At 39.5% G+C, this 19144-nt stretch overlaps 1 protein-coding gene and 1 long non-coding RNA gene across 2 annotated transcripts in view; one reads left to right on the forward strand and one right to left on the reverse strand.

The window, feature by feature from the left end:
* The window catches only part of LOC127534111 (uncharacterized), a 41252-nt gene extending 25296 nt beyond the window's left edge, over positions 1-15956 (reverse strand). Inside the window, exon 1 of the long non-coding RNA XR_007942069.1 lies at positions 15850-15956. This is a non-coding gene — a long non-coding RNA (uncharacterized LOC127534111). The remainder of the gene's footprint in view (positions 1-15849) is intronic.
* LOC110960812 (transcription factor 15-like) lies at positions 14012-18105 on the forward strand. The gene is made up of 2 exons (XM_022208191.2): positions 14012-16337; positions 17234-18105. Exons 1-2 carry the CDS (start codon positions 15852-15854, stop codon positions 17291-17293), a joined length of 546 nt encoding a protein of 181 aa, XP_022063883.1. The 5' UTR covers positions 14012-15851; the 3' UTR covers positions 17294-18105.
* The last annotated feature ends 1039 nt before the right edge of the window (positions 18106-19144 follow it).

Consider the following 19144-nt stretch of genomic DNA (forward strand, 5'->3'; position numbering starts at 1 on the left):
ACTGGTTAACATGAGCAAGCCAGCTACAAACACACAACGGTTATTAACAACCACTTCTTTACTGTTTCGCTAAAGCGCCTACCCCAAACAAGCTGCAACAAGCTAACACAGTATGCAACAGAATGACTACATCCCTGTGAAATATGACCTACATGTTAAATGATCTAAACCTAAGGACTGTGTGTACCTGCATGCCTGCATCATGGATCCATATGGAAAAGAACTGACATAGGGTTTGAAATCTCATTGTGAGACTTCACAGAGATGGAAAAAGACACGGGAAGATCGATAACCAACTTAAAATAATGGCTTCTCAGCTGCAGGGGTAATCAGCGGGTAAAGAAGGAGCCATAGTACCACTAATCATTGCTGCAGTGATCGTCCTCCTAGAATGATGCCACAGACAGGGTGTTACTTTCACAGTCTAGCTCTGAAAAACAGGAAGATCTGTGCTTCAGAGTTAGTGCAGGGAGTTATCAATGCAGATCAGAGGTTCTGTAACAACTCAGACAATGTGAAGGACATTACATAACATCAGCCTCAGAGTGCAGCGTTCAGGAAAGTGCTTTTTGACTAAGACTGCAAAAGAAATTGGGCTAAAGAACATGAAAAGAAACCTGATGAATTCTGGGATCAGATTCTATGGCCTCATGCTGATAAAGTCCTGACAGTGAAGTGTGATTATATGGGCTGCATGGCTGAAAAGGTGTTAAGGGGGTGGAAAAATGCCGTAATATGTCTAACATCATTACTGTAATTATTGCAGTTATTTCTAAAAAAGAATACAGTTTTTCACAGCTGTGCTGATAATGGCAACATGATGTAATCTTCATAACAAGGAACATGGCAATTTTTGCGTTTATTTCATACCTAAACTACAGTTCATTACCAGTCAAATTGATTTACTTTTGTGTGAATAACGGACATATGCTCCAAAATTTATGACGGCGATAACTGCAGTTTTTTTCTAAAAATACACATATTTAATGTTAAATATATAAACTGTTGTGCTGATAATGGAAATATTTATGCAATATTTATAATAAGTTTCACAAACTTTAATTTATACAACATTTTCATATAATTTTCATATATTTAAAGGTTGAAACTTTTTTTTACAGGAAAATATGAAATGAAGCACATTTTTTAACTGGAAAATGAACAATATCAATATGTTTCTGTGCCATAAATGTAGAAAATGTTTTACTGTAATTTTACGGTAGTATTCTGGCAACCACAGCTGCTGGCGTTTTAGAATAAAAATAAAGTCTAGAAGCTTTACAGGAGAGGAATATTCCAGCATGACAACCATCTAAAGCATACCATCAAAATCACTAAAGAGGCACTGAAGAATAAAAGATTGAAAATTACGATCTGGTCAAGAATGTCGCCTGACTTGAAACGCAGAACGACACAACCCCTCCAGCAAAGAGCAGCTATAAAGAACGGCTGAATGTCTCTCCAGAAACTCATGCAACACGGTAACAGAACTGAGGTTGCCAGCAAAAATAAAAATGGACTCACAAAGTGTTGAAAAAAATGAAATAATATCAAAGATAAAAGGTATGCTGACCTTTGTTGCACTGATTTTCCACTATGGGGTCTGTATTTTTATGATAGTAAAACCGAGACTGTTAGAATTATTTTAAGACAAAACCTCAAATGCTAAATTAATCCAGTGACTGTAAGGTGATGCAGTCTGGAAATATTTGACATTTCAGTGATGTCCACTTCTGTTGTGTATCAGACTAGTGTGTCAACTGAACACACACCAAAGTGACATGAGCTCTCTGACTGCTGGTCAAACCAACAAATCCTAAATAGGATTAGAAACTGTAATGAAATTATTTAATTTGTTCCAAAAAAAAGATGTAATCCACCACTGGCATGCTATAAATGATGTGCTGCAGTAGCCCAGTTTACTGCTACACAGCTGCAGCAGGTCAGATAGAAGTATGTTGCAAATGTTGAACAAATGCACAAATTACTACAGATCCGACACAAAAATGTACTGTACAAACAGCAGTGAAAAGCAACAACTCAGCTTTTGATATAAAGGTTCTGATCAGCTATAATCAGTTGTAATGAGTAAGTTGTGTGGGTTATTGTCCTGGGTTTTCCCTTCCCAAGACAAGATTATGCAAGAATTTCACCAGTTTCAACATTTCTTTAAACTTTAAGCAGGGGATCTGTGTTCCCTCCACTCAATGCATGCTGGGACATTTACAGTCTACACTTTCACGCTGTTGTGTTCTCCAAAGATGGATTTTTGGGATCGAACAGACCATGATGGCTTGACAGGGTCAAGTTAAGTTGACAACACCCCACCTGACAACTTCTAAGAGACTTGAATCAAAGACATCATGAGTCACTGGAAAGTCAAAGAACCCACATCAAGTGTCAACAAAGAGACACAAAATAACACACAGATTAACAAGAAATTACCACAAAGAGACACAAAAGGACCACAAATGACACGGAATCAATATAACATGACACAAAATGACAACAAAGACAAAATGACTACAAGAAAACACACAAAAAAACGACCACATGTAAAACAACTGCAAAGATTCATAAAATAATCACTAGCAGGTACAAAGCAACCACAAATGACAAAAAAATGACCACAAGGAAACATAAAGCACACACAATGGAATGCAAAATGACTGCAAAGAGACATAGAATGACCACAAACTGATACAAAACAGCCACAAAGAGGCAAAAATGACCACATGGACACAAAATGAACACAAACATATACAAAACCAGAAGAGACGCAAAATGACCACAAAGAGGCTCAAAACTATTATAAAAGAAAGAAAATGACCACAAATGGACTAAAACAATCACAAATGACAAAAGAATGACAACACCTACACATAAAATTACCGCAAAGGAATGCAAAACAATCACAAAGAGATACAAACTGTCAACAAATGGATAGAAAACAACTCCAAAGACACTCGAAATGACTACAAAGAAACACAAAACAATTTTTTCCACTTTAAAAAGCCGCTGTAGGATGTAAACAGCGCCGGACAGAAGCCAGACCATAAACCTGGTGTTGGTAAATACTCTTTTTGGTTGTCAAAAACTTAAATTGTACATGACTTTCTTTTGTTCCTGGTGATAATGTTGGGGTTTCTAACATGATTTGCAGATAGTTAAACCAAACAGCAATTTTACTCTCCCAGTCCAACATTTCACATTTCAAAAACAATGATTGTTTTAGTTCTTATCTTAGCAGCTCTCAGATTTATCTTCTACATTTCTGATTGGTCTGAATGAGCAGGATGAAAACGTCAGGGATCCTGACTCACTGTTAGAACACCTCAGTTTTGTTTTTCTGGGCCATCTCCTTCAGCTGCAGTGCTTCTACTGACCACAAGAGGGGGCAACTAGATAAACACAACACATCCTCAGTTTGTCCTCCACGTTGTAGGAACAATCAGGACTCTACACTCATTAAGAGGATTAATGTTTCACTCAAAACAGCCACACTCAGGAACTGAAGCTCTGCAGCAGAATGTGTCAGCAGCGTCCACACTGAAATCTGCCCTCGTCCCTAAGATCAGATCCTGGATCTTCACAACACCACAGCGTGACCACAGGATGTGCTCTGGGTCGGGTGTCATGAGAACTGAGCTGCTGGTCCATACCAGACAGGGCTGAACCCTCAGTAGCCCCTCCAGGGAAATGCAAGTATGTGTCTCAATAGACCGCAGACGGGAGATGGTTATTTTCAGACACAATGGCCACCGCTCAAAACACATATTCACGTCTTCATGTATGCATGGATGTGTACATACACGCAACACGCACTCAAGGTCGCCTCAGTCTGATGGGAAAACACAAACATATCATGAACTCTGGGGCTAAAGATCAACTTTTGTCCAAGTGTTGTGCATAAAACCATAGCAGCGTTGCAGAAAGGGTTTCTTTCCACACATATCCAACCACCTTAAAGCTGCAGTAGTTGGTGTTTTCCATCAATCAGATGACTTGGTGTAATAGGACAGTGGCTGCACCAACTCACAGAGAATCATCACCAACTCAGCAGTCGCTGCAGGTCCACAGAGCTTTATTGTTCCTCTCGGTCCATTAATCTAGTTTTACAGCCAGAACATTGCTGTTTAATTCAGTCTCACTTTTATCAGCTTCATCTCCATAAATGCTGAAGAGGCAACTACAAAGGTTGTACATTTTCAAAAAAACGTAATTGCATTAATTTTATTCATTTCTAATCACAGAAAATGAGTTATATTATAGTGTTAATCTGCTTAATCTTCGGTTCCTTTAAATAATTCCTACAGAGATATTTTTGGACCATCAACACAACTTCTAGCTCAGGTTGGAACAACTGGACGACCCCGTTGCACCATTTTTTAGCTTCCAAATGTGACAATTCCCTTGCTTACAGTATTAATGTGTCATATGGTTGTCAATTTATTATATTTGGGTTTGGAACAGTAAATTGAATACATCACCTCAGGTTGAGACAAGCTTTTTTTTTCTTGGTATTATATTGACTAAACAATTAATATTAAGGCAAAGAAACCACATGAAGTGTCAACAAAGGGACACAAAATCACAGGCAAATGGACAAAAAATGTCCATAAATACAAACAAAACAAGCACAAAAGGCAGAAAATGACCAGTTTTGAAAAAGTGAATGATCCAATTCCGCCATTTTTCAACTGTACAAATATAAAGATTCACTTGCTTCCAATCAGTTTTTTTTTTTACTGAAGACATCACCTCGGGTCAAGGGAAGTTGGCACAAGCTTTTAATCTGGTGTTTTATTGACAAAGGAACCACACTGAGTGTCAACAAAGAGAAAGAAAATCACCCACAAATGGACAGAAAATTGACAACAAATTATAGAAAATGACTAGCCTAGCCGCGCTAGACAACCCAAGGCAACGAATTTAATTCTCTGCCAGGGTGGGTCTAGTTACCCTCCATAAGGCTCGAGGCTGGATTCTCCTGAAACTGACCAATCACCATGAAGTGTAGAGTCAGAAGGCGGGCGTAACTAAGTGACGACAGAGGCGCGACGATTCTGACAGAAACAATCAGCGCACAATAAACAGTTATCTTTCGATTTGGTTTTGGCCACAGCCCTTAAAGATTTGAAGCTAAAATTCAACTTGAAAGATAAACAAAGGACGGGACTGAAGTGTTTCATTGAGAAGAAATTTCGTATTTGGACTTATACCGACGGGATATGGCAAATCCTTAATATACCAGTTGGCTCCACTGGTTGGGAAGCTAATGGGACTTAGCCACAATCCGCCGTTGCTCTCGGAACTACGTCAGCCTATTCGTTGCGTTGATTGGTTGTATACCTACCCAATTGCTGCAGAGGGATTTGATAGACAACCTTTTAGCCCGCCTCCCTCCCTGTCGAGCTTCCCTAGACCCTTGTGCCGTCAGAAACATGGGATCTAGCATTGCTAGGCTAGAAAATGACCACAAAAGACACAAAATAACGTAAAGACAGAAAATGTACAGTTTTGAACATCTGAATGACCCAGTGCTGCCAATTTTTAGCTTCTCAAATGTGAAAACTCACCTGCTGACATTCTGGTTATAAATTTATTATCTTGAGGTTTGGTAGACATCACCTCAAACTGGGATAATCTCTTTTTCTGGTATTTTATTGACTAAACAATTACTGTTTAGGAAAATAAACCACATTAAATGTCAACAAAGGGACATAAAATCACCCGCAAATGGGCAAAAAATTATCATAAACACACACAAAATGGGCACAAATGACAGAAAATGACCACATAAAGACAGAATATTGGCAGAAAATGCCCGGTTTTGAACAAATGAATGGCAATTTTCATCTTCTAAAATATGGGGTTTTGCTTACAGCTTGCTTATAAATTTATTATCTTTGGGTTGGGAAGACATCACTTCAGGTCCAGGGAAATTGGGACAAACTTTTTTTTCTAGCATTCTACTGTCTAAACCATAAATTTAGCGTAACTGCAGAAAAAAAAACAATCAGTGGAGTGTAAAAACTGTCAGAAAATGGCATAAATCTTTCCACAGTATGCTTTGTTGAGTACAGTATTGTCCCCTCTATGTGCAGACTCTGGAAATAGTATAGGATGCAGCCATAAAAACAAGCAATTATGCTGTACTGTACATGTCGGCAAACATAAAGCTTCCACCGCAAACAAAGGAGCAGACTGTAGGTCAGCGCTGCTTGCCAATCAACATGGAGGATATGACCGCCATGTCCTGAGCAGGCAGAATGACCTCAAGGCCAAAACGGATGAGCCTTTTTATAGCCTCCTTTATCAGATCACGAGCCATGCTGCTTACATCATGTACAACAAGGCTTTATAGCCAACCTGTAGATTTCTCTGGTGTGATAAAATCTGGTGACCTGTGGAGGCCCCTGGATCGGAGGTCCCAGGCGGCTTTGGAGGAAGCCGACAGACGTGGGCCGGAGCTCGGCACGGCGGACATTAAAGGCAGCGGTGGTCTTCTAGAAAAGAATCCTTGCGTGTGAGTTAACTTCCTGCATGGCGAGGCCTTCACTTGATGTCTGCCTGTTTGCGGGACTTCAGGGATCCCATGGGAAACGATGACACCCCAGTTCTTCAGCTCCAGGTTCAAGAAACACCTGCTTCTTCTAGGCTGTATACTTTAACTCTGCTGTTACCTTTAGCAGGTCAAAGTGTAACATTAGAAAAATCCACCTATAAAACTGTCATTTCCACATTTGGAACTCATCCCTGAGAGTGAAGTCATTTTAAATAAAAGGACAACTTGGCATCTTCAGAGACTTGAGTTTTCATGTTTTCCTCCAAATGAGAGGTGAGACAAGTGTAGCTGAGGCCATTTGTTGAACTTTCACTGACTCGCTGCACCACCTGTCTTGATGGCTCAAACTGTCAGGGGCCGTGAAAGACGATCGGGAGGGAAACGGAGAAAAATGCGAGGAAGAAGGTGGAGGAGGGTGTCGGGATGAGAGGAAGATGGGCCGAGTCTTATCTCGAGGTCGCACTAAAAGTCAAATGAAAGATAACACCGTTGCTACTGTGCTGGGGGTTACATTAGCTTTTTTGCCAGCTCATTTGCCCAAGGAGACGTCTGGACTGATGAATATATCGTTTAGTCTTTATCTGGGTTAACTGAGGGTTTAAATGACTGTATCGGTTGTTACTTTAGTCTGATAATAGGGGGAACGGCAAAATACAGAACTGTTGTAATCCTGTCTGTAAGAAAGTATGTTTATAGTCAATTAATTTCCAGAAAAATATAGTTGAAACCAGGTTCTGTTTAACAAAATGCTCATTTTTAAATTTGTTTTGTTGCCTAAACTACAGACAAAAGTGTACATGTGAACCTCAGTCTTGTGTTTTATAGACCCAACATCCACCCCAATCACCTCCACCTGGCATGTTTATTCACATTCAGCCAAACCCAGACCATTCTTGAGCACAGTGCTGTGTAGATTGGTCTGGCTGCACCTCATTATCACACTTTTATCTGGGAAAAATGTTTATTCCTCCTGTTGTCTTCATTTACGGGCACCAAAAAATATTGTTTTCTTGTCTGTAAAAATCTAAAAAAAAAAATAATTCCCCAAATTTCTGAAAATTTGCAAAACATTCAAGAAGAAAATTCCAATAATTTCCTAAAAGTTTCCCTTAAAAGTTTTCTTTTTTTAAAAAAAATCCCCCAAATTTGGCAAGAAAATTCTTGTAAATATTTTCAAAAAAATGAGTAAAAATCTTCCCAAAAAAATCCTCAATAAATATCTAAAGTGATTATATATTTATCAGTAAAACTTCTAATATTTTCTTTAAGAACATTCACAAAAAAATCAACCAAAATCCAGCAAAATTCACTGAATTTTGGTTGATTTTTTGAAATGTTATTAAGAAACATTTTTAACATTTCTTTTTTTACAACAAAAAAAATGTTCAAAGAATTCCCAAACATATTGAAAATGTGGACATCAGAAGTTTCACTGTAAAAATATGAATTTTTTCTCCATATTTTCAAATTTAAAAAATGGATCAATTTGACCCGCAAGACAACATGAGGGTTAAGATTGTTTTTATTTTTTGATTAAAACCAATCACAGTTGTCTTGGGCAGATCTACAAACGGGAAGCAGCAACGGAGTTCTTTCAAACGCACGATCTGAACCTTTGGAAAAACATGAACTTCTTATTTTTCTGGTTGTTGTTGTGTTCTGTGGTGGAGGGGATTTTGAAAATGGCAACACAGCAGCAGGGGAGGAGAAAGTAATGTGAAATGTGTTGGCCAATGACAAGCTTTTATCAACAGTTAATCTGGTGAGTCAGACTTCCATAACCATGACTGTACTGTTGATGCAGAAGCCTCAGTATGGACATTTAGCCTTGCCTCAACCCCAGATTCTATTCTTTGTGAGTCTTGTGGTCATGGTTAGGTTGTCAGGTTTGGTACTATTGTGGCTTTTCAGAGCATAAACTGTAATGAATGCACCTGGGAAACCTTGCTATGTTGCATCAATGTTACCAGATATCAATGAATATCTTCTTGAAACTAGTGTTAAAGCCAAAAAACTGAAATACAGATTCTGCCATTCCAACAATTTCATTTAGCAGACGCTTTTATCCAAAGCGACGTACATCTGAGAGTAGATACAACACAAGCAAGGATCTAGTCAGGAGAAAACAACCTGGATAAGAGCCATAAAACAAGTTCAAGTGTGATAATAGGACCCTGGTGCCTACAGGCACTGTGGGAGGTAATAGGATTTTTTTCTTCCTTTTTTATGCAGTATGTCTACTGCACAGGTGTCCAATGAAGAGCTGAACAAAATGGTTTTTGGACAGTTTTAACCTTCACATGGCTCTTGAAGCTTAATATAAGGAGCTAACGAAACACAAAAGCAGTTGTTTAAGAACTCATACCATCAAGTTCTGAAATAAATGAATTAATGGCAGAAGCACATTTCAGACAAATTGGAATGTTGAATTAATACATCTTCTTGCCCCATTTTACAGGTGATACATAACAAGATTGATGTGCTATTCAAACTTTGTCTCTTTGGAATTCTATCCCTAAAAACTAAATTGCTTTCCCAATATTTTTTACATTTTATACTATATACTTTTCTTCTGTATGGTGACCCTGAGTGTTCTTAACCTGGCAATAGCCAGATTAATAATTGTGTAGTACTTGATAGTACTCCACAACATCAATCTGGGACCGCTCCATGTAAATCCGTTCGGAGGAAAGAGGCACGGATTGGACAATGCAACAGTATGTCCCGCCTCTGACAGGTTTGTTTTTAGCCAATCGCGGGATCTTCACAACGAGCGGAGCCAATTGGTAGATTAAACTCTGACCAAAACCCGTAGGTAAAAAAGCACAAACATCTTTACCATCCAGAAATGCGCAAAGCGCCGCTCGTTGTTCTTCCTTCAAAGAAGTGATAGGAGATTCAGCTAAAACTGACTTAATAGCAGCATCTACACGATCGTTGTCCTCCGTTGCCATGTTTGTTTTGATCTACTGGCGCTTGGTGTCGTTGTCACACCCGGATATCCCGCCCATTATCCCGCCCCACACACGAATACTGCTGCGTGATTGGCCACGAACCAACTTGGTGCTGTACGAAAAGTGAAGGCGGGAGCGGAACAAGATGGTTTCTTGAGAGATTTGTGAACTCACAAATATGGCGAGAAATCAACTTGCTGGCAAGGTTAGAGTGTTCTGAAAGGCACCTATAAATAAAATGTATTATTATTGTTGTTAATGTTTACGTGCTGCTTAATCACTGGCTGGATTAAGGTCAGAGTCAACAGGAGGTGGTGGGGTGGATGGACAGGCGTACAAAGTGCTCAACTTTTAAGCAAGATCCACCATTTGGGGTAAAAAACTTTGATTAATTAATTCAGTATCAACATATTTGCAAGTTAATATACCTTTCTTTATTGTGCTGATAGAAAACAACGTTTGGTCACTAATATGTTTTAGTTTTAAGTTTGCGTTTGCAGCTGTACAGGAGTGTACGGAGACAGAGTTGGGTGTTCAAGTGTTTGCTCATCTCTGTATCTCAGCTTTTGGTTGAGTTATTTGAAAATTTTTCTTACATCATTATCAGAATTTGCACAGCGGAAATGAGACACCCTTTCCCAATGAAAAAGTTAAAGCTGGAGTCTGTGCATCTGGAGAAAAACTGAAGCTATTTAGCTGGTTAGCTTATTTAGATAGTTAGTACAGCATGAACAGCTAGCAAACTACGAGGAGATATTCACAAAATCTGACAAAATGTAAATCGTTTAGAATTAATTTAGGTATAAAATTATTGGAAATGGGAAAAACATATTTCCTTTCGTTGATGACAAAAAAAGTTGATTTCATTCAATTCCAGCCATGTAGAGTTTGGTTGGTTTTGTTGTAAGATTTAAAGCAGCAAAAAAATTTTAAAATCAGTAATAAATGAATGTTTTTCCATTTGACTGTCATGAGTCAGAAACCTCAACTGTGATTCATCTTGACATCACCAGCAGAGCATTTTCATGGGCTACTTTCAGTGTCTGTCTGTAGAAACTGACTCTCTTATATCATAGTTTCTCCTTGCATGAAACTAAATATCTGACAGAGACAGCCTGGTTACTTCTGATGATATCCAACAGACAAAAACAAGGAAAAGATGAGGACATCACAGTCACGTATAACAGGTGGTTTCAGGTGGAATTCAGGATTATTCACTGCAGCATTACGACCACGAGGGGCTTTGCACCAACAGTTATTGTTCTGGAGCTGCTCCAGTTGTACAACAGCTCTTTATAAAGACAGAAGAGATGCTGTTATCACGCACAGTCAACCCCAGTTGAAACTATTCAGACTATGTCAGTATGTTTCAGCTCCACCAACTCTCTGTCTGCTGTCAGTCGGCTGTTTTCCATCTCATAAATACACGCAGACATCAGTACATAATAAAAGACCCTTTGCAGCAGGCTGCTAGGAGTAGGCGCTTTTCTCTCCAGTGCAGCTGTTTCCGATGAGTCAAGTTATCTGACTGCAGTGTTTCCCAGAAGATTCCCTCACAGGAGACACCACAGCATTAACACCGACGGGCCTCACTGTCTCGTCACTCCACACTGTGCAGCAGGGGGTAAAGCCTGATGCTGGAAAACCTGCGCTGTCTTTGTATTCTTATATGTATATTGTTTAAATGAGGAACACTTTCATGGGATTGGTTGTTCATTTCAGTTATAGTTCTCTACTTTTTGTTCAATGTTTTGCTAAGACAAGCAGTGAAACCTGCAGATAAATGCATTTTATTGGCTACAGTGTGGTGATTGTGTCAAAGTGTAGCTGCAGAAATATGTGAATAATTCTAGTTTGGTTTTCTGATGCTCTGGACACTAAACTGTCTGTTCACAGTCAGGATCCACCAGGTAAAGACTGCATAAGATCGTAAACATGGTCCCAGGAGTCTCTTTAATGGAGAACAAACCTGTTTCACATTTTATAAGTCTTGTTTCCTCCAATGACTGTTTGCGTAAAATTTAGTTTGGTCGGGTTGTTGTAATGCAAAACCTGCTTTAAAGCTGCAAAACAGGCATTCTGTTTTATAATAACAGGAAAAGCACCCCGTAGCAGAAACATTAATCATGTTTTCAAGCAGCATATGCAAGAGAAATGCAGCAAGCATTAATGTATTTAGATCCACCAGGGATTTCCCTTCAGAGGAATAATAATAGCGTCTATTAATTACTTCTTTTTGGTGTCTTGGGGACAGAAAACATCTAGAATGAGCTCATGTTTTTACATCTGAATGTATTTCTACTATCTGGCTCATTAGCCGCTAGATGATTGTTGCTTTGAACCACGTTGGCTGGTAATGTACAGTCAGGTGACGCATTTTTATTGTCTTTTTTGACAGAAAATAACAGATAACAAGCTTGATATGAGCTCTTAGATGGATTAACAGCAAAAATGATGCTGTAAAACCAAAGCAAAGACTTAAAATGGGCTAAAAAATTTCATTGAGGTGAGCTGGTTGAAGATGCTGATATAGTAAATCACAGCTACATCGCAACATAGTAATACAAATAACTATTAATGCTGGAAAATTAGATGAATGCAGCTTTAAGCCTCTTGTTCAGACTGTTCATTCAGAAAACTTTTATACCCAGAGCGACTGGAATCAGCCTCAATCATCGAGTGAAACCACATAATAAAGTAAGGACCATTTTCACGTCTTCTCTGACACACATGCCACCTACCGCACACTTCATTAGGACTCTAATCACCTCAACAGGCATTTAATGGCATTCCTTTAAGTTGATGCAGGGGGTGAGGGGCGAGGTGGGTGAAGAATTTATGGTTCCAAACTGTGAAGCGGTGGATGGTGCTGTGGGAGAGAAAGTGCAGCGGGGTCGTGTTGCTGGCTGGCCGGGCGATGGTAAAACACCATGGTGTCCTGCTTTATGAGCGGCACCAGGTTGCACACAGGTCACGGCGTTGTTGGTGCAGCTGAGCCGGAGGAGTCGGGGGGGCAGGTTGGGGGCCGCTGGTGCCGGGGTTTGATGTGTGGAGGGCTTGTGTTTGTTAAAACAGCCCCTTTGATGGCACTCTCTCCCCTCTCCAGCAGCACCAGTCAATCTGGAAGCCATTTGTTCAGTTTCCACCAGGAAAAGTTCAGGCTTGATCACCTCCAGCATCTGCTGAGTGTTTATTTACCCACAGCACTTAACCCATTAGACAAACTGAGAGGGGGCAACTGTAGAGCCACTGGTCACGTTGGTCCTCTGAGGACAGGAGCAGCACCGGGGCCAACGGTGCATCTACAGATGGGAAATTGTTGAAATGTATCACTTCAACTGTGCAGTAATCCACCAACAAGGCCCAAACATCCACCTATTACTTATTATTATTATTTATTATTATTATTATTATTATTATTATTATACTGTATTTAGACTATTAAATACTGTTTTTTATTGTATTTTTTATTTTTTATTTTTCTCTTCACCAGGATGACTTTGCACCGATAGATAGATAGATAGATAGATAGATAGATAGATAGATAGATAGATAGATAGATAGATAGATAGATAGATAGATAGATAGATGATGGATAGATAGATAGATAGATAGATAGATAGATAGATAGATAGATAGATAGATAGATAGATAGATAGATAGATAGATGGATAGATGGATAGATAGATAGATAGATAGATGGATAGATAGATAGATAGATGGATAGATAGATAGATAGATAGATAGATAGATGGATAGATAGATGGATAGATAGATAGATAGATAGATAGATGGATAGATAGATAGATAGATAGATAGATAGATAGATAGATAGATAGATAGATAGATAGATAGATAGATAGATAGATAGATAGATAGATAGATAGATAGATAGATAGATAGATAGATACTTTATTCATCCAGATAAGAAGGGAAATTCAAGTTACCCAGTAGCTCCCACATTTTACATACAGGAAAAGTGATGAAAATGACATGCAGTTCTTGCTGGTAGAAGAATTAAATAAACCTCAATAATCCTTCATAGACCAGGACATAAACACCCCTCCTATATGCTTGGTGTTATTTCTATTTACATGCTGTATTTAGCATTGTAACACTCCTTTCTATAAGTAAATATTTAGACTTGCAACACCAAGTAACTATGAAGAGTAAATCTGTCAGAGGAGTCACCAGCTGTAATCACTCACAGTAGGCTTAGAGGCCATGCCAGTAAGAAAATACAATCAACACAACTTTCTACATCACAAACCTGGATGTGTGTATTTTTTTAGCTAAGCAGATTTAATCATACTTCCAGAGTTATAATGTGCTGGTGTTTACAATTAAAAAGGTGTGGTACACGTCTAAGTACAGTATAAAAACAGACATAATAATAAGCATTAAAGAGGCATTCTTGAGTCCTGGTGTACTAAGAATTATTGGGTTTAATTTCTTATACCAACGATTTGCATGCTATTTTTCTTATTATTCTTAATGTAACATGTGTGAGGTGCTGGGCACTATCCATCCATCCATCCATCCATCCATCCATCCATCTATCCATCTATCTATCTATCTATCTATCTATCTATCTATCTATCTATCTATCTATCTATCTATCTATCTATCTATCTATCTATCTATCTCACTTTTGGAGCATCCTGTATCTAAATCCCGTTCACTTGACAACTGTCTAATTACTGGAATCATGGGAATTTTGACGCTTAAAAACAGATCACTAAAGTTGAAGAAATCCTGCCGTAGCTGAAACAGAATTTGAGAGGAAATTCCAAAGTGCTGACCTACATGAGATGTCTGTGAAGCACGAGGCCACAAGTCACTAAAGCTGTGCGGCGTTTAGACCACATGTCACCAAAAACACTGAAGTCTGCAAGCGTATTAAAGTAAATATCAGGAGCAGTCTGAATCTGCAGCTACAGTGGACGGACTAAAGACTATTGTTTATAAAGGACAGCTCCATTTAGGCCAGTTGAACCAAGTGTCTACATATTTTTAAAATGCATAAGCAAGCACTACATAAGCAAATAAGCTAAATACATATGAGAAGGTTGAATATCACAACCTGGCTCATGGTTCAGGTAGGTGCTGCAGCTCAATAAAGGAGGTGAGAATCAGGTACTAATCAGAGTTTGGGGAGGTCTTCTTTATACCCTGTCCTGTAAAGAACATTATTTAAGTTCATGCATTCTGTGATGATGTTTGGTTGCTTCATGCCTTTGTGTGCAATAATCCTGTATACATTTGAATCTGAAGATCACAGATTATTCTCATCTACTTCTTCTCAAGTGTGTGGAGGCATTTAGAATAATTCAGTGAATAGTCAGAGAAATGTTTTAGTTTTTAGGTCACACCAGGAACATATGGTCTGATTCTTGACCTTTACAGCAATAGAGGAATCCTCTAAATATCAAATGGACAGAATCATTATAATACAGGAAAATTAGACTGCAACAATGTTGTAGTCTAATGCTACACTAAATCTCCCCTGCTTAAAGTTTGCTGATTAAACTTAATGCTGGAGGGTGCAGCTTGTGTGCTACATTTAGGTGTGCTTCTCTCATCTTTGACAGGTAAAATTCACAATACTGCACAGGCAAAAGTAAAATATTCAAGTAAAAATGACCAAATAAAAAGTCAAAGTTGCAAATTACCCCACTGTGGGATTAATAAAAGCCTCTTATCTTAAAGAATGTACGTAGAGAAGTTCAATCTATAGCAGTGCATCATATTCTCCAAATGAGTCATAAGTTACAGCTGCCAGATAAATATTCTGTCTAAAGCATCGTATAGTGAAGTAAAGACCTGGAATAACTGAGTAAATGCAGCTTTTTAGTCACAGTCCACCACTGCTGATCTCATTTTCACCCCAATATCAACCAAATGTCAATGTTTGTCATGTTTGTCTGCAGAAAAAAATGCAGAAGTAGCTGTCTGTCAGTGTCAATAATTTCTAACTCCACTCGTAAAAACTAATGGTGCACTCAGTTTGGTTGAGTCCACACTTCTCCACGCCAGACTTTTAGGACCAAAACATTTGGGAACAGAGGAGTCCCAGCATCTGCTCCACTCCTCCCCTCCCAGCTGAGGCTACCGTGGCCGCTATAAGAGACGCTCAGTGTCATGATGACTCCCACACCGGACCCTCCTATGAGGAAGTGTCAAAACACAGCGGGGACTTCTGCTGGCTGAACCTCGGAGCTGCAGCCCTTTTTTACGCACGGCTCTCCAGCGCACGCAGCTGCTGTCTGCCCGAAATAAACAACAGGACTGGTTTCTCCTGTGAGTGTTTTCCCCTTTTTTGCCTACCTATGATGGCTTTCGCTATGCTGAGGCCGGTGTCCACGCATCCGTTCTCCTACCCCGCGGACCTGACCTTGATGTCGGACGACGAGGAGGGGAACCGCAGCGAGAGCGACGGCAGCACCGACCAGAGCTACGGCTGCTGCGGGGTCGCCGGGGAGAGTTACCGGCGGGAGTCCGGCGGCGTGGTGATCCGCCAGCGCAACGCCGCCAACGCCAGGGAGAGACACCGGACCCAGAACGTGAACACGGCCTTCACGGCGCTGCGGACGCTCATCCCCACGGAGCCGGTGGACAGAAAGCTCTCCAAGATCGAGACGCTGCGCCTCGCGTCCAGCTACATCTCCCACCTGGCCAACGTGCTGGTGGTCGGGGACGGCAGGGAGGACGGACAGCCGTGCCTGAGCGCAGTCTACAAGGAGGTGAAGGGCAGTGGAGACGGAAAACAGCCCCGGACTATCTGCACATTCTGCCTCAGCAACCAACGAAAAGGGGTAAAGAAAAAAACCCCCGCTCCAGACACGTCCTCACACGGTCACATACTGCAGCTCAGAAAACAGAGTCAGAATTGTGTTATTTTGTTGAAAAAGCACATATATTTTAGATATTTCATCTATAATCCCACAATTTCAGCATTCATGCTTGTTATTAGTGCACCATTTTCCCTGCAGAACACCTGGATGGAAATTTTGGTCAGACTTAAATTAAATGCGTAAATTAATAAATGCTTATAATATTAGTTTAAGCAAAAAAAATGCATCTTTTCCTCCTTTTTTCCACATAAACTTTATACTGCACTGGTGAATAACTTGAGTAAAATATTCACAAATGAGACTGGCCAGTTTCAAAAACTGCCAGTGAACTCGACACCTCATTAACATTCATTAAATATAATTTTCAAGCACTATAGGCCTTCTGAACAGCATCATATTTTACTTTTTGTTCTGTATGTCTCTTAATTTTGCCTTTATTATATAAATTTAAACCAAGATTTAATTATTTGAGCTACCAATTTAACATTTCCCCCCTACTATTTGGTGCTTTCTGTGTTGTATTGACAAGTGCGTTTGAAAAATGTCTGTGCTCAGCTTAACGTGACACTGAGGGGTTTGGGTTGAGTTGCCTGCATCCCAGTGAATTTGGATGTGATCCATGTTGGTGTTCTGGATCTCTCTGTTGGGATTTAGTTTATTTATAAGTGCCATATCATTCAGTGCATGGATATATCCTTTAAAGGAAGATGGTATTTTTATTTATTCTGATAGATAATTACACTGAATCTATTCATGCACTCTGAAGAAGTTTAGGAGTGAGATATTTCCCATACATGCACCGTATCCATGACAGTGTTTGAACTGACATTGGTGGCATTTTCCTGCTTTCCCTACAGGTTAAATACAGACGAGACTGTGTGAAAATGCACACAAGCAGACAAATAAGCAGACGGTGAAGGCATTTGATGGGATCTTCTCCTCGGAGCAGACGTCAGGGGGTAGAATCCCTCCAGCGGTCATTCCTTAAAGACTTGAAGCATCTCAGCAGCACAGCAGTCTTAAAGAGCTTCTCTGACTTTCTGGGCGTTTGCCTGATTGGTCAGTAAACCCGGTGTGAGATGGGAGGATTGGCATAGAAACCATTCCTGTGTCTCCAGCGGATACAGTAGGTCCAGTGTTTGCTATCAAATGTCATTAAGGGATGTTTGAATCACATGACGATGAAGCTCAGATGGAAATCAACACCGGCTCTGGACGACTGATGGTTTTATGATTATGCAGCACTTTGGATGATGGCAGTCACTTATGAATACTAAACAATGACTTAAATGTTCACAGAAGGTGTTCTCTTGATGTCTCTTTACATTAAATTCGTCTCATTTGTTGGTCGTAGCTTCCAGAGGTTTTGTTTATCATCGGTTTCAGGTCCGTGTGTGAGGATGATCAAAAATGGCGGCTGGATCTGGAGACACTTTGGCGCCCGTCATCTTATCGACATTTAGGTTAGGCGCTGGTTGAGATAAACTCCTTTGAAAAGCTCTTTAAGATCAAATAAGACAGTTTATAAATCCTCAACATGTTTCTGGGGAGGCTTTGCTCACTAAGACACTCACACAGCTGAGCCTCTGCCGGAGTGAAAAGGACAAACTACTCCAACCTCCCTGAACTGGCGCTGAATGCAGCAGGATGCATCAGTGGGACTCTACTTTGTTTGTTTTCTTCCATTACATGTTGCTCTCTACTTTGAAATTAAATTTATTTTTACATAGATGTGGCTCTTGTATTTGGCCTTGATCAAGCCTATTATCATCACTTTTATTTATAATGCACAGAGTATGTTCTTAAGGAGGTGTAATTGACATGTTTTGAAATATTTTGAATTATAACTCTAAGCTCTGTGAGTTTTGCAAGTAGCTGTTCAAGACTAGACGTTCCAAGCAAAATATGAACTAATCAAAAACTGGCAGGGTTTATTTTCTCTTTTAAGTGGTTTCACTCAATTATATATTTTCTCAACCTTTTAAATGTCCTGCAGCGGCCCCTTGTTATATTTTTATTCATGCGGGTTTGGAAATATTTATCTCTGAGATCTCTGCCTCCATTTAATACAATGGAGATCAGAGCTTCTATAAAAAACACTCAGTGAGCCTCAGGTAGGAATCATTCGTGCAAAGTTTTAGCAGTTTTTCTCATTTTGCAGGACCAAAAGCTGCTTAATCTGAACTTCTTTTCAATATTTAACATTCTTCTGATAGAAACTTACCCACAAATAAAAAGAAACATGACTTCATTAGCATTTTAATTAACATTTCTAGGTGCACTGATTATGCTGTTGAAGAAATTTCACAAACCTTCACCTGCTTGCAAAGGGTTTGCATGCATTAGATTGAAACCAGCCATTTAGACGAAGTTGGTACATTTAGAAAAGTTTTGTGAACCTGGATTTATTTGAAAATGTTCTTGCAACAGGTCAAGTTTGTAGTTCTAATGAAAAAGTAGTTGCTATGGAAAATGCTGACTGTGTTCTGATAAACTTCGTCCAAGTAGAATCAGACAGATAATTCAAAACCGTTAAAATATATCCAACTGTTTGTGCACAAGTTGTAAATGACAGTTTATGTAATTTAGCACTGCAAGCTGAGAGTGTAAATCAGTGAGGTTGCGATTCTTTTGATTTTTATAGCTCAAAAACACGGAAATGTAGGACAATCAGAGCCCAGAGAATGACTTAACCACTTCTTCATCTTGCAACAGTACAGAGGAGGAACCCTTCATGGGGAATTCCAGTGAAGCTTTACCCTGTCTGT

This window comes from Acanthochromis polyacanthus, chromosome 5 (genome assembly GCF_021347895.1).
Source record: "Acanthochromis polyacanthus isolate Apoly-LR-REF ecotype Palm Island chromosome 5, KAUST_Apoly_ChrSc, whole genome shotgun sequence".
NCBI lineage: Eukaryota > Metazoa > Chordata > Actinopteri > Pomacentridae > Acanthochromis > Acanthochromis polyacanthus.

Excerpts from the sequence above, each read along its gene's own strand:
- LOC110960812 (XM_022208191.2), top strand. The coding sequence starts at position 15,852 with ATGATGGCTTTCGCTATGCTGAGGCCGGTGTCCACGCATCCGTTCTCC. Across the intron at positions 16,338-17,233 it reads TCAGCAACCAACGAAAAGGG|GTTAAATACAGACGAGACTG; the intron begins GTAAAGAAAAAA and ends CTTTCCCTACAG.